Source organism: Rana temporaria, chromosome 7 (assembly GCF_905171775.1).
Source record: "Rana temporaria chromosome 7, aRanTem1.1, whole genome shotgun sequence".
In the NCBI taxonomy this organism is placed as follows: Eukaryota; Metazoa; Chordata; class Amphibia; order Anura; family Ranidae; genus Rana; species Rana temporaria.
This window is the reverse complement of record NC_053495.1, coordinates 41,051,576-41,064,220: the sequence shown is the minus strand read 5'-3', so window position 1 is coordinate 41,064,220 and position 12,645 is coordinate 41,051,576. Positions and strand designations below refer to the sequence as shown.

Here is a 12,645-nt window from a genome sequence, read left to right as displayed (position 1 = left end):
CCTGTATAGAAATTAAATTTTTCATAATAAAATAATAATTTGTTATTCTGAAAATAGACATAATAAAATGTCTTTCCTGACTGCAGAAATAGCTCTGCATCACTGTTCTCATTTTTTAGTGCAGTCACCGATCAGGATGTTGGTACCAGCTTGTTGATACATGAACCTATCTCTTTTCTACCTCAAGCTCATAAATAAAAAAGACACAACTTGCTGTTTTCAATGTGCGTAAATGATGGCATGAGATTACTTTCCAAAAATGGTGATATGATTTATTGCCAAATAACATGTTTTAGGGTTTCACGATGATCTTCCGCAGGCCAGAATTTTAGTCATTATACCATTTGCAGCAAACTAACATACTGGGGTTGATTTACTAAAAGCAAATAGGCTGTTCACTTCGCAAAGGAAGTTGCACACTGCATGGGAATTTGCCCCAGAATTTAGTGAATGTGGTGAAACTTCACTTTTGCAAAGAATACCCAATAATGTGCAAGGAAATAAAAAACAGCATTTTGGTTTGCACATGATTGGATGATCATGACCTCATTCACTAAGCTCTGGGGTAAATAGCTTTGCACAGTGCAACTTTCCGTGCAAAGGGAACAGTATATTGCCTTTAATAAATCAACCCCATGGTGTCTATAACTTAGCAAATGTTATTGGACAATACCAATGCAAGGGGGAGATGTTCAATAGCGTGGATGTGTGCAGCTGTGGATGATTTGTTACAGCATCCATATACCCAAAATGGATATTTAAGTTGTAAGTGGAACCGAGTGGGCTGATTCAGCTTATGGCTTCTTATATGGGCAAATATCAATTATTTTCATGAAATACAGTTGCTAGAAAAAGTATGTGAACCCTTTTGGAATGATATGGATTTCTGCACAAATTGGTCATAATTTGAGCCCCTCGGCGGAAGGAGGAAGTGGGACAGGAAGTCCCCTTCTCCTGAAGCCCCCACTCCCCCCCCAAAAAAAATTACATGCCAAATGTGGCATGTAAGGGGGAGAGGAGTGGGTTAAGAGGAAGTTCCATTTTTGGGTGGAACTCCTCTTTAACCTCTTCAGATCCACACTATAGCTGAATGACAGCTACAGCACGGACCTACTTTGCCAGGAGGCTGTCAATAGATGTCTTCCCCTTTGCACGCTCCTCGCGGGCCCCCTGCTGTGATCACCGAGTCAATGAGACCCAGATGATCACAGATTGGAGTAAGGGCCCGTATTTGGCCCCTTACCACACGATCAGCTGTCAGCCAATGATGAAAACAGACGATCGGTAATCTTTTTTTTTCTCCTCACGCTGACAGCGCAAGGACAAAAAAAATCTGTTCACTGGCTTCTGTGCAAGGGACATCGGTCCTGAAGAGAAAGATTCACAGCCATCTCATCTGTGCCCACCAGTGCAGCCTGCCAGTGCCACCTGCCAGTGCCCACAGTGCCACGAATCAGTGCCCACCAGTGCATAACAGTGCCACCTATTAATGCCCACAAGTGCCACCTATCAATGCCCATCAGTGGTGCCAATCATTGTCTCATCAGTGCCACCTAGCAGTGCTGCCTATCAGTGTCACCTACCAGTGCCGATCAGTGCCCATCACTGCCACCTATCAGTGCTAACTATCAGTTCCACCTATTAGTGCCCACTGCCCACCAGTGCCACCTATCAGTGCCCTTCAGGGCCACCTATCAGTGCCCACCAGTGCCACCTTATCAATGCAGCCTATCAGCGCCCATCAGTGCAGCCTCATCAGTGTACACCAATGAAGGAGAAAAATTACCTGTTTGAAAAATGTTAAAACAAAATATAAAACGGTTTTGTATTTATTTATTTTTCAAAGAATATATATCAAAAATTAAAAATCACAGAGGTGATCAAATACAACCAAAAGAAAGCTCTATTTGTGGGGGGAAAAATATAATATTTTCATTTTGGTATAGTGTTGTATGACCGCGCAATTGTCGTTCAAAGAGTGACAGTGCTAAAAGCTGTACATTGGTCTGGGCAGGAGGGGGGGTTTAAGTGCCCAGTAAGCAAGTGGTTAATGTAGGTCAGTTCCATTTCCCCAAAAAAATTCTCCTCACAGGGGAATAGAGGGCTGTATGTGCATCTTTCGTTCTGCATGAATATAACTTTATATCTTAGAAAATTGTAGTATGTAGGAATGACACACTGTACTAGATAGAGGCAGTAGGTAAGTAATAGGTGTCATTATGAGACAGATATTAGTTTTGCTGGAGGCCATCGGCAGTGCTTTTACTGCTTGAAATAAAAAACCTTAAAAATATGGATATATCAAAGATTTCAAGAAAAATGTTGTATGAACGCCCAACCAAACTTATAATTACAGAAAACATACCAGTAAATACACTGTATGCTGTATGTTAAGGCTAGACAATAAAGTAATAAAACTGCATATTTTTGCTGCACCAACATTGACAAAAATGTAGCCAATATTTTTCTCATAAAAAGACTTTAAGTCTTTCGGACCTTTTTTTTGGTGAATGTTTCTTATAGTAGGACTAGGTGTGAATGCATTATATACTAGATTTTTTAAAGTGTACAGTATCTAAAGCCAAAATATTTTTGTTAGACTTGTATAGAAAACGCCAACTACGCTATTCTCAATTGAGGCTTGTTATGCTATGCTGCTGGGCTCCTGGGGATGATACAGGAGGTGCCCGCAATAGAAAGGAAAGGTGATAATCGGATACCTGGTATTCCAGTGAGCCAAAGAATGAGGTACAATGGGCCAGATTCTGGTAGATTCTGCGGCGGCATAGCGTAAGCCGTTTACACTACGCCACCGCAACTTACTGGAGCAAGTGCCGTATTCCTCAAGCACTTGCTCCGTAATTTGCGGCGGCGTAGTGTAAATGGCCCGGTGTATCCCCGCGTAATTCAAAGGGGGTGGCTTGTATTTAAATTAAGCGCATGTGCCAGGCTGAAAAATAGCCCAGTGCGCATGCTCCAGCTCACGACGGAAAACGTCAATGACGCCGACGTGTGCGTCATTGACGTAAAGTCGTATTCAAGAACGACTTAGGAAAACGACGTACCCGACGGGAAAAGACGACGCGGACCCGACGCCATACTTAACATGGCATACGGCAGACTGGCGTAAGGTTACCCCTCATATAGCAGGGGTAACCTTGCGCCTACGGAAACGACGTAAGCGACGACTATGCGACGCAAATTCGTTCGGGAATCGGCGTATCAGGCTCATTTGCATAGTCAAATGAGACCTGAACGTAAACGCCACCTAGCGGCCAGCGGTGAATTACATTTAAGATCCGACAGTGTAAGTCACTTACACCTGTCGGATCTTGGCCATATCTATGCGAAAATGATTCTAGGAATCACTCGCATAGATACCCGGGGCCAAAAAGAGATATACGACGGTGTTTCCTGAGATACACCATCGTAACTCTTCTGAGAATCTGGCCCAATATATTTAAAAAAAAGTGGAACTGCACTTATCCTTGCAACCTGTGTGTTACTTGCTCCTGACCTGACCTCTGCACTCTATGCATTACTTACTCTTGACCCCTGCGCTCTGCATTACTTGCTCCTAAGCTTTGCTCTCTGTGTGTTACTCCTGACCCCTGCTCTCCATGGGCTACTTATGTCTGACTGCTGCGCTGCTTACTCCTGACCTCTGTATCTTTGTGTTACTTGCTCCTGATCCCTGCACTCTGTGTTTTACTTACTCCTGACCTGATCTCTGCTCTCTCTATGTTATCAGTCCTGACCTCTATGCGTTATTTTACATCTTAGGCCCCCTTCACTGGGGTGTACTTAAGTGTACCCCTGTTTGTGGATGCACAGGTACAGACAGTGTGCTTTTGGGGCCATATATCCGCACATGTATAGCTGTCGGTTTGGGAGCAGTGGCTGTGTCTGTGCAGCCGTTGCATCCCAATAACATGAGTGGGACTGCCTGCATTGGGATGTGTATCCTACTGCAGAAAAACTGGTTTATTTTTAAGTACCTTATGCGAACAAAGCCTTACTGCAGCAATCTGTGCACTACTTACTCCTGACCTTTGCAATTTGTACATTAGGTACTCCTGAGCTCTGCACTTTGTGCTTTACTTACTCCCGACCCGCAATCTATGCTTTACTTACTCCTGACCCCTGCAATGTCTTTTTTGCTTACTCATAACCCCTACAATCCATACTTTACATACTCCTGACCCCTGCAATCGATGCTTTACTTACTACAGAACTTGGCACTCTGTGTGTTACATTCATTTGAGCCTTGACCCCTGCATGCTGTACATTAAGCACTCTTGATTCACAGTAGCATAATCTCAGGTTGTATTTAACCTTACCCCTTTAAGCTCCTCCATCGCTACTACAATTTGGACACATCCAAAATTTGCTGGGTTACCTGATGAAACCTGGTTACCCGCCGAGCATTTACTGTTATATTTTATTGCCTCATGCCATTGGTGTAAAGGGAATTATTTTTGTAGTTCATGTTCCTATTCCTCATGCTGGGGAGTTTAGATTGGACATAAAGGCCCGGATTCAGATATGAGTTACGATGGCGTATCTCCAGATATGCCGTCGTAACTCAGAGTGTGCAGGGTCGTATCTATGCGCCTGATTCTTAGAATCAGTTACGCATAGATTTCCCTAAGATCCGACCGGCGTAAGTCTCTTACGCCGTCGTACCTTAGTTGCATATTTACGCTGGACCCTAGGTGGCGCTTCCGTATATTTACGCGTAGAATATGTAAATTAGGTAGATACGCCGATTCAGAAACGTACGTCCGCCCGGCGCATTTTTTTACGTCGTTTACGTAAGGCTTTTTCTGGCGTAAAGTTACCCCTGCTCTATGAGGTGTAGCCAATGTTAAGTATGGACGTCGGGCCAGCGTCGATTTTTGCGTCGTTTGTGTAAGTCGTTCGCGAATAGGGCATTGCGTAAGTTACGTTCACGTCGAAACCAATAAGGCTTTGCGGCGTAATTTGGAGCATGCACACTGGGATACGTCCACGGACGGCGCATGCACCGTTCGTAAAAAGCATAATTTCTGTGGGGTCATAAGTAATTAACATAAAACACGCCCACCTCCTCCACATTTGAATTAGGCGGGCTTACGCCGGCCCAGTTACACTACGCCGCCGTAACTTACAGCGCAAGTTCTTTCTGAATACGGGACCTGCCGCTGTAAGTTACGGCGGCGTAGTGTATCTGAGAAACGCTACGCCCGCCGAAAGATACGCAAATGTATCTGAATCCAGGCCATAGAGGGGATGCAAATTTGTAAAAGAGGGATATCCCTTTATGTTTGTTTGAGGATTTACTCAGTAGAACGTCCCATAGTATCTGTGGAATTTCTAGGGATCTGTTCGGGTTAGCATGTGAGAAGTGATGTATTTGGAAGATTCTATATCTATCTACAGCACTTTGTTCATTCAAAGCAGGTGTGGAGAAGTGTGCCCCCATCTTCCTCCAAGATTGGGCCGAGAAGTTAGGAATTAGATATTCGTAGGTCGCTAGTGGGATTTTTAGTTTTTGAGTGGGGGTATCAGTAAAATGATTATTGGTTAGTGAAGACCAAGCGTCAATAGTTGCTCTTATGGTTGGGTACGATGGGGTGATCGGTTTGTGATGATTGCTAGCAGCTATTGCTAGTGCTGGAAGGTTGTGACCTGGTGTAACTGCGCATTCAATATCTGACCATCGGTTGTCTGTTTGGCAGGAGAACCCGTAGCGCATTTGGTCTAAAACCGCAGCCCTGTAGTATATATGTGCATTGGGTAGACCAGCTCCACCTAGGTGTTTACGTTTGTTAAGTTGTGCTAGTGCAACTCTGGGCTTCTTACCTCCCCAATATACATTTTTTCAAATATATCTCTAATTGAGTAAAACATTTCTGGGGAATCGGAATGGGTAGTGTTCTGAAGTGGTATAGGAGTTTAGGCATCACTTGCATTTGCAGCTATCCTAATTTGGTTAAGTTCCGCTTCTATTTTATTTAACAGTCGGGGGTAGTTACTTGAGTAAATTTTGGAGGAAGAGGAAGTTAGCTGCATACCCAGGTATGTGATTGAGGGGGGGTTCCAATTGCAAGGGAAGATATTCTTTAATCTAGCTTTTTCTTCGTTTGGAATATTGAGTGTCAGGACATAACATTTGGATGTGTTGACTTTGTAAAAGGAGATCTGTCCAAATTTGTGTAATAAAGTTTGGATGGTAGGTAGAGAAACTGTTGGGTTGGAAACAGTGAGGCCCCGTACACACGTCCGAGGATCTCGACGAGCAAAACACATCGTTTTGCTCGTCGAGTTCCTTGTGAAGCCGCCGAGGATCTCGGCGAGCCAAGTTTCCCCATTGACTAACGAGGAAATAGAGAACATGTTCTCTATTTGGCCCGACGAGATCCTCGTCGGTTTCCTCAGCCAAAAGTGTACACACGACCGGTTTCCTCGGCAGAATACGGCTCCCATCGAGTTTCTGTCTGAATTCTTCCGAGAAACTCGGTCGTGTGTACGAGGCCTAAGAATGAGCGAAAAGACCTATTTTATGACTTCCAGATCCAGTTTCTATACCTTTTATTTGGTCGCTGGATCTGATATATTCTGCCAGTGGTTCTATGATTAGTGAAAAGATAATTGGGGATAACGGGCAGCCTTGACGGGTGCAATTAGATAATGTGAAGGGGTCAGAGAGTAAGCTAGAGGAGTAGACTCTAGCTGTAGGATTAGAATACAGGGACATAATTGCTGAGTGGATTAGACCAGTGATTCCAAATTTGTGCAAAGTCCTGGATAGGTAGCCCCCCTTTTCCTATTCTGTCTGACACAAGTCATCTTGGCAAGTAGTGAGGAAAATCTCCATCAGGTGACACTAATAACATTCTCTGCCTGTCCACTGTAATTCTAACATTACAGCCTGCCAGAGCTGTACAAATGCTGCTGCAATTTTAACTCAGGCTGCACAGTTTGACAGGGGCACATCACAACCGTGAACCAAACACTTGGCTCCCAGTTGCAGCACGGTCCCTCAATGTGAAATTTACATTTGACAATTAAAGAAAAAAAATCAGGTATCAGGAGGTGGTGGTGTCCTAAATGCCTGCCAGCTGCTACAATACCAGAAGTCCACTACAGACTGCTTTTCAGTGAACGGTAATCATTACCACCTGTCTGAAAGAGCCCATACTCTACTAGAAATGGTGCTTTTATTACTTCCGTGTTTCTCTGTTATGGGGATATCTTATTATTTGCTGTTGTGTCTGACACCAGATAGAAAGTAGGGAGATTTTCCTTCACTTCGTTTTCTGTCTTACATCCTTTAAATAGACAGGAAGTAGGGAGACATCTCCCAAATGGAGACACAGGTATCAATAAAACATCGACAGGGGTTCCAACCCTTCTTCACTCTGTCCGCAACTTAATGGAAATGTCCAGAAGCTATCAATGTTGATAATAAAAGGTGGCTGTCTGGATAAACAGAGTTTTAAGGAAGGTTTACTAAATGGGTAATTTCATCTTATATGTAAATACATCAATATGCATTATACACAACTTAAACAAGGAAAAAAAAACCAAGTAATTTATAATTTTACCATAATCTTTCAAGCAATGCCTTCCAGTGATACCAGACCGCTCTATGGCAGCAAGCTCCCCTCAGGCAGCTTCTACCAAGCACCTCTCAGCAATCATCCCTCAGGTCTCCCACCTGAGGCCTCCTCATGGCAGCTTTTACCTGAAAGGTCAGCGTTCCCCCCTCAGGCTGGACTCCTCCACTCTGGGACAAAACCCAGAGCTCTATGTGCTCTATGTGCTCTCAGAATAAATAGTCTTCCAGGCATGCCTTCAGAGCTGGCCTCTCTGGGATAGACTGAGGCTGTATCAATATTCATGCTGCCATCTGCATAGCTCCACACCTATCATCCAGAAACTTCTCAAGTTACCTGGATACAGAGGAAGCTATCCAGCAGACTGGCAGCAGCAGGTCACATAGATCAGACCTTACTAAACAAACACAGCTCAATGAGTACAGTGAGACAAACTTGTTTTTACCTACACACAATTACAGTGTGTCAACTAAATATACCTATCAAAAACACATTCTAACACTTGAAAAACTGTCCTAGCACCTACCTAGGAGGGTGCTACACAGATGAGGAAAAATGTGGGTGCAGATTTATAGCAGGTAAGCGACTGTATGTAGGTCTCTGCTCCTAATGATGAGACCAAGCTTGGACATCTAGTGCATAAAATACACGCATAAAGTAAATAGATAGCAAACACACCACTCTAAATTGGGGGACATCAGTACAGAATATGGTTAAAAAGGAATCAGATTTGCAAGAGTACTGATGAAGGTGACCTTTTTTCATCCTAAATGGAGAATCTATTTCCTTTTGACCTTAGTGGCACTAACACCCTATATAGAATATTATGCTTGCTAGCTACTTACTCATTAAGCTTTTTTGGCTCTATGTGTTCCCAATGGAAGATTTCTCTTCATTACCATTCCCATAACACCCATCTGTTGGAAAACAAGGGAAAGGAAATCTTTCCAATGGGAACATAAAAAATAATAACTTCAGAGATTTCATAACCCTTCCCCAACAGAAACATTTTGGTAGAATTTACTGTAGGTCTAAAAAAAAAGGCAATGCTTTCTTTATTTGCATATATATATTTTTAACATTTTAGTTATATTTTACAAAATGTTAAATTAAAAAAAAAAAACAATAAAAGCAAATGTCCATTTATTCTAACATAAATTTCTCTTCTTTTCTAGGTTCGAATATTCACATACTTGATTGGAAGAGAAGTTGCCTTTGCAGATAACCTAAAATGGATGGCATGTGCCAACAAGGGTCAGTCATATGATTTTTATATATAGATAAATATATAACATTCAAAAGAAGTGTCTAATTACATGGTCAGAATTTGGAATGTGAAAATTAAATTGGGGGTTCCTATGTTCTCAAACAGCAAATGGCGTCAGACTGGCCCTATACTTTGATAGGAAAATATTTGTTCCACTTGTCAAAATGTCAAAATTGCTGGTATTCACAAATTAAAGTTTAAAGGTAGCGGTTTGTGGGCAGGACCTACTTGCCCTGAATGGGATCCTCCCATGCACTAATCATGGACCTCATGTGTGCACATAAGTTAAATCCTTCAGCTCTCTCACACCATACAGCTAGGTCTATGGGGTCTCCGTACTGTGGGTTCCATCCCAGTTGCTTTTTAGAAACTGACTTCTAGAAAAGGGAGTCAGAGCCCCGACCCCTCGTTGCTGGAGGACCTGTCACCCATGCCTGTTACTGCTCCTCACTGTCTGGTCGCTTTTCATTTCCACCAGGTCATGGCTACCTGTAACAACTACATTCTTTCCACTCCTTTGCTTAGAGATGTCCCTTTGTGGTGGCCTTCTTTTCCTTACACTTCAACCCTGTAAGTGCTTTACAGGCCGTTTTCTTCTAGGTACACCATTTACCAACAAGAACCCCTTTATAAATAACCTCAGACCAGGCTTTTGAACGGTTAACAATTTTACATAACATACTGTAATAATACACTCCAAAAAGGACATAGCTGTCCTCTAACTAACAAGTCCCAAGTAGCAGTCCATAACTGGTGGAGTCTTTGAGAGGGGGATTCTTGTGCTGGGAGCTTGCGGGTTGCTGTTGGTTACATCTTCATAGGCGGACCTCTCTCCTTTTTCATATGCAGCCCACCTTCCCAAAACTCTTTGAGCCTAGCCTTCCCCCTATTTATATGCAGCACAGGGTAGAGGGCAGAACACCAAAAAGCCTTGAGAAAAATGCAGAGCCCTTCCCCACCCCGGGCAGCCCAGAGGAGGGTGTAATGGGCACTCTGGAGGATGTTAGGGGGCGCTGTGGATGATGTAAACAACAAAGAAATGGGAGGGGGAAATTCTCAGTAAAGAGTTTTTTGACAAAAAAAGAGTGAACCTCTGAAACATGTCACCGCCCCCCAGCACCGCCCCCCACTTCTCACAGACATGAAAGGTGTGCACGTGGTAGACTGCTTTTGTGCAAAATGCCAAGGATTGGCAGGCTTTCTGACAGCTGTCATAATCTTATCTCCCTGATGCCGGCTAGAGGGATAGGACAGGCTCATACATTGACAGCCTTGTGGTTTCTTCATCCATCACTCTTCAGACAAACCTGTGGTGTTTTTCATTTTCCATCTCTGCTGATTGCCAAGATTTTAACATGTAAGTCTACTACAGTGGAACCTCTGATTGCGAGTAACGTGGTAAATGATCGTTTCGCAATACGAGCACTGTATTTTGAAAGTTCATAACTTGGTTTGCGAGTGTTGTCTCGCAAAATAAGCAGGATTCAGGCCAAAGCGGCGTGCAGTACCATGTTTAGCCTGAGGTGGGGGCGACAGAGCCGAGAGGTGCTAATCAGTTCAGAAATGCTTGGAAAGACCCGGAAATACTTAGTTCCCAAGCCTTTCCGAGGTTTGCCGAGGGCAGCCGAGCTGTCCTCGGGCCTTTCCGGCTGTCTCCGAGTCTCTCCGGTGCCCCCCACCTCTGGCCACATGTGGTATTGCATGCCATTGAAGTCAATGCGGAACAAATTATTTTCGTTCCAATTGATTTCAATGGTGAAACTCGCTTTGATATGCGAGTACTTTGGATTACGAGCATTCCCCTGGAATGGATTATGCTCGTAATCCGAGGTTCCACTGTATTTGTTTTTATGGAATAAATTACTTTATCATTCTAATAATCATTCTCCTGCTGCCATTTCTTTGATGGATCTTCCAGGATCTTCACTTGGCAAGCTGCAGGATTCTTGTGTGTTGGAACGAACCTTTGTCCTCACCATGCTAAAACCATAGACTGCTGTCTGTTGGGCTGGACCTTGTAGTGCACTTTACTGGTCTGTGGATGATGTAAGGGGGCACTCTGGATGATGTAAGGGGGCACCCTGGAGGCATTAAGGGACACTCTGGAGGCATTAAAGGAGCACTCTAGAGGATGTGAGGGGGAACTCCAGAAGTACTATTAAAGTACCTCCAGAGTTCCCCCTAACATCTTCCAGAGTGCCCCCTTACATCCTCCAAAACATCCCCCTAGTAATAGTTAAGTCAGTGACAAAACTACCAAGGTCGCAAAGGTCAACCAGGCCCTGGCATTCCGCCACTGTGGAGGGGCCCCAAGACAGCAAGAAGGGGGCCCACTGCTGAACATCTGAAAGGGTCCCGCTGTGGGACCATAATAAAGAGCCCAGGGATCAGTAGGAAAGGCCCCTGGGCTTGAAGGGAAGGGCCCTGGGACCAATGGAAAGGGCCCCCGAGATGGGGTCAGGTGGGCCCTTCATAGCTTCTTGCAGCTGGGCCCTGAAGATTCTAGTTACACCTCTGTGAAGGAAGCATGCACATTCATGTAGTGTGCAGAGATCAGGCAATCCCAATGCTCCTATTTTCTTGGAGCAACAACAGTGATGCCCCACAAATAAAGGTCATCAGCTAAATCCCTTAACTATAAATATCCCTGCCCAATTTCTATGAAATCTACTATACGCTGTGCCTATGGATACATGTTCAGGGTTTACACAAACAAACAGCATATCTTGAAATGTAAAGTCATTTTAGCTCTGTTGAGGCTCTGCAGATGCCTCCTGTCCTCATTGTTATACCGTACACTGCCTACTGCAGTCCTCTCCACCTCCCATCAGTCAGCTGTTTGTTCTCGGTCATGTTGTCTATAGAGAACTAGAGGCATGCAGCGTATCGAAGGCAAATTAAAGTACATCTAATCTCTAACTCTGTCCAAAAGCTCAGGCCACAATTCACCAGTGGGCTGGCCAAACACTCAGCAGTCAAAGAGGTCAGCGACCCGAAAATCAATTTTTCTTGAGAACGGTTTCTTCCCCCAGAGCACCTCGCAACACGCAGCAGTGTACAAAATTTCCGCTTGGCTGGCCATTGGACAGCTCCGTCCTTGTCCTGGTCATGGATCACAGGGGAGCCTCCATCCACCTTGCCTATAATTCTATCGCTCGGTTTTGTAATGTGAATACGATAATCCCTCCCCTTGCACATTTGCCATTAGATTTGATGCAGAAGTAGGACATATCTTGTGGGAGAGGGGGTTTAATGACGCATGGCAGCAGCCCATTTTAAATACATTAGAACAATCAAGAGCAAGCAATCCCAGCAGAGGCGCTTGTGAAATTGACATTCCATTTTCCTGTCGTTCTGTAAGCAAGTATACTTTTGAAAGTTAAATGACAGGATTAGGTGATTTTAATCAGGTCGTTAATTGAACACGGGTACCTCACACAAAGCGTATGCCACGTCTAAAGTAATCAGAAGCAGATTTGCCCTCATCTGTTTGTATTAAAATCTATTTTCACCAGCTGTACAGACAGACAGTCCTAGTGAGTCAACGTCTGTCCTATCTATTTTAAACAATCCCAAAAAGAAATAGAATTATTCATAAAAAGGACTTAAATGGCATTTTTTCCATTCTTTGCATAAAATGCCATATTTTTTATTAGTCTATATTATATACACACATTGCAATACTAAGGTCACAACTATGTGCACATGTTTGCAGTTCCTATGATTCTGATGAGTTGGAAATAGGTAATATAAATGAAAGTGTATCTAAACCCCAAG

General features: G+C 43.7%; 1 protein-coding gene across 3 annotated transcripts in view; it reads left to right on the top strand.

The window, feature by feature from the left end:
* CACNA2D3 (calcium voltage-gated channel auxiliary subunit alpha2delta 3) overlaps positions 1-12,645 on the top strand; it is a 1,177,822-nt gene that overhangs the window by 668,993 nt on the left and 496,184 nt on the right. For all 3 annotated transcript variants that reach the window (XM_040359261.1, XM_040359262.1, XM_040359264.1), the window contains one exon: positions 8,777-8,855. In XM_040359261.1, the coding sequence (XP_040215195.1) occupies positions 8,777-8,855 (79 nt within the window). The remainder of the gene's footprint in view (positions 1-8,776; positions 8,856-12,645) is intronic.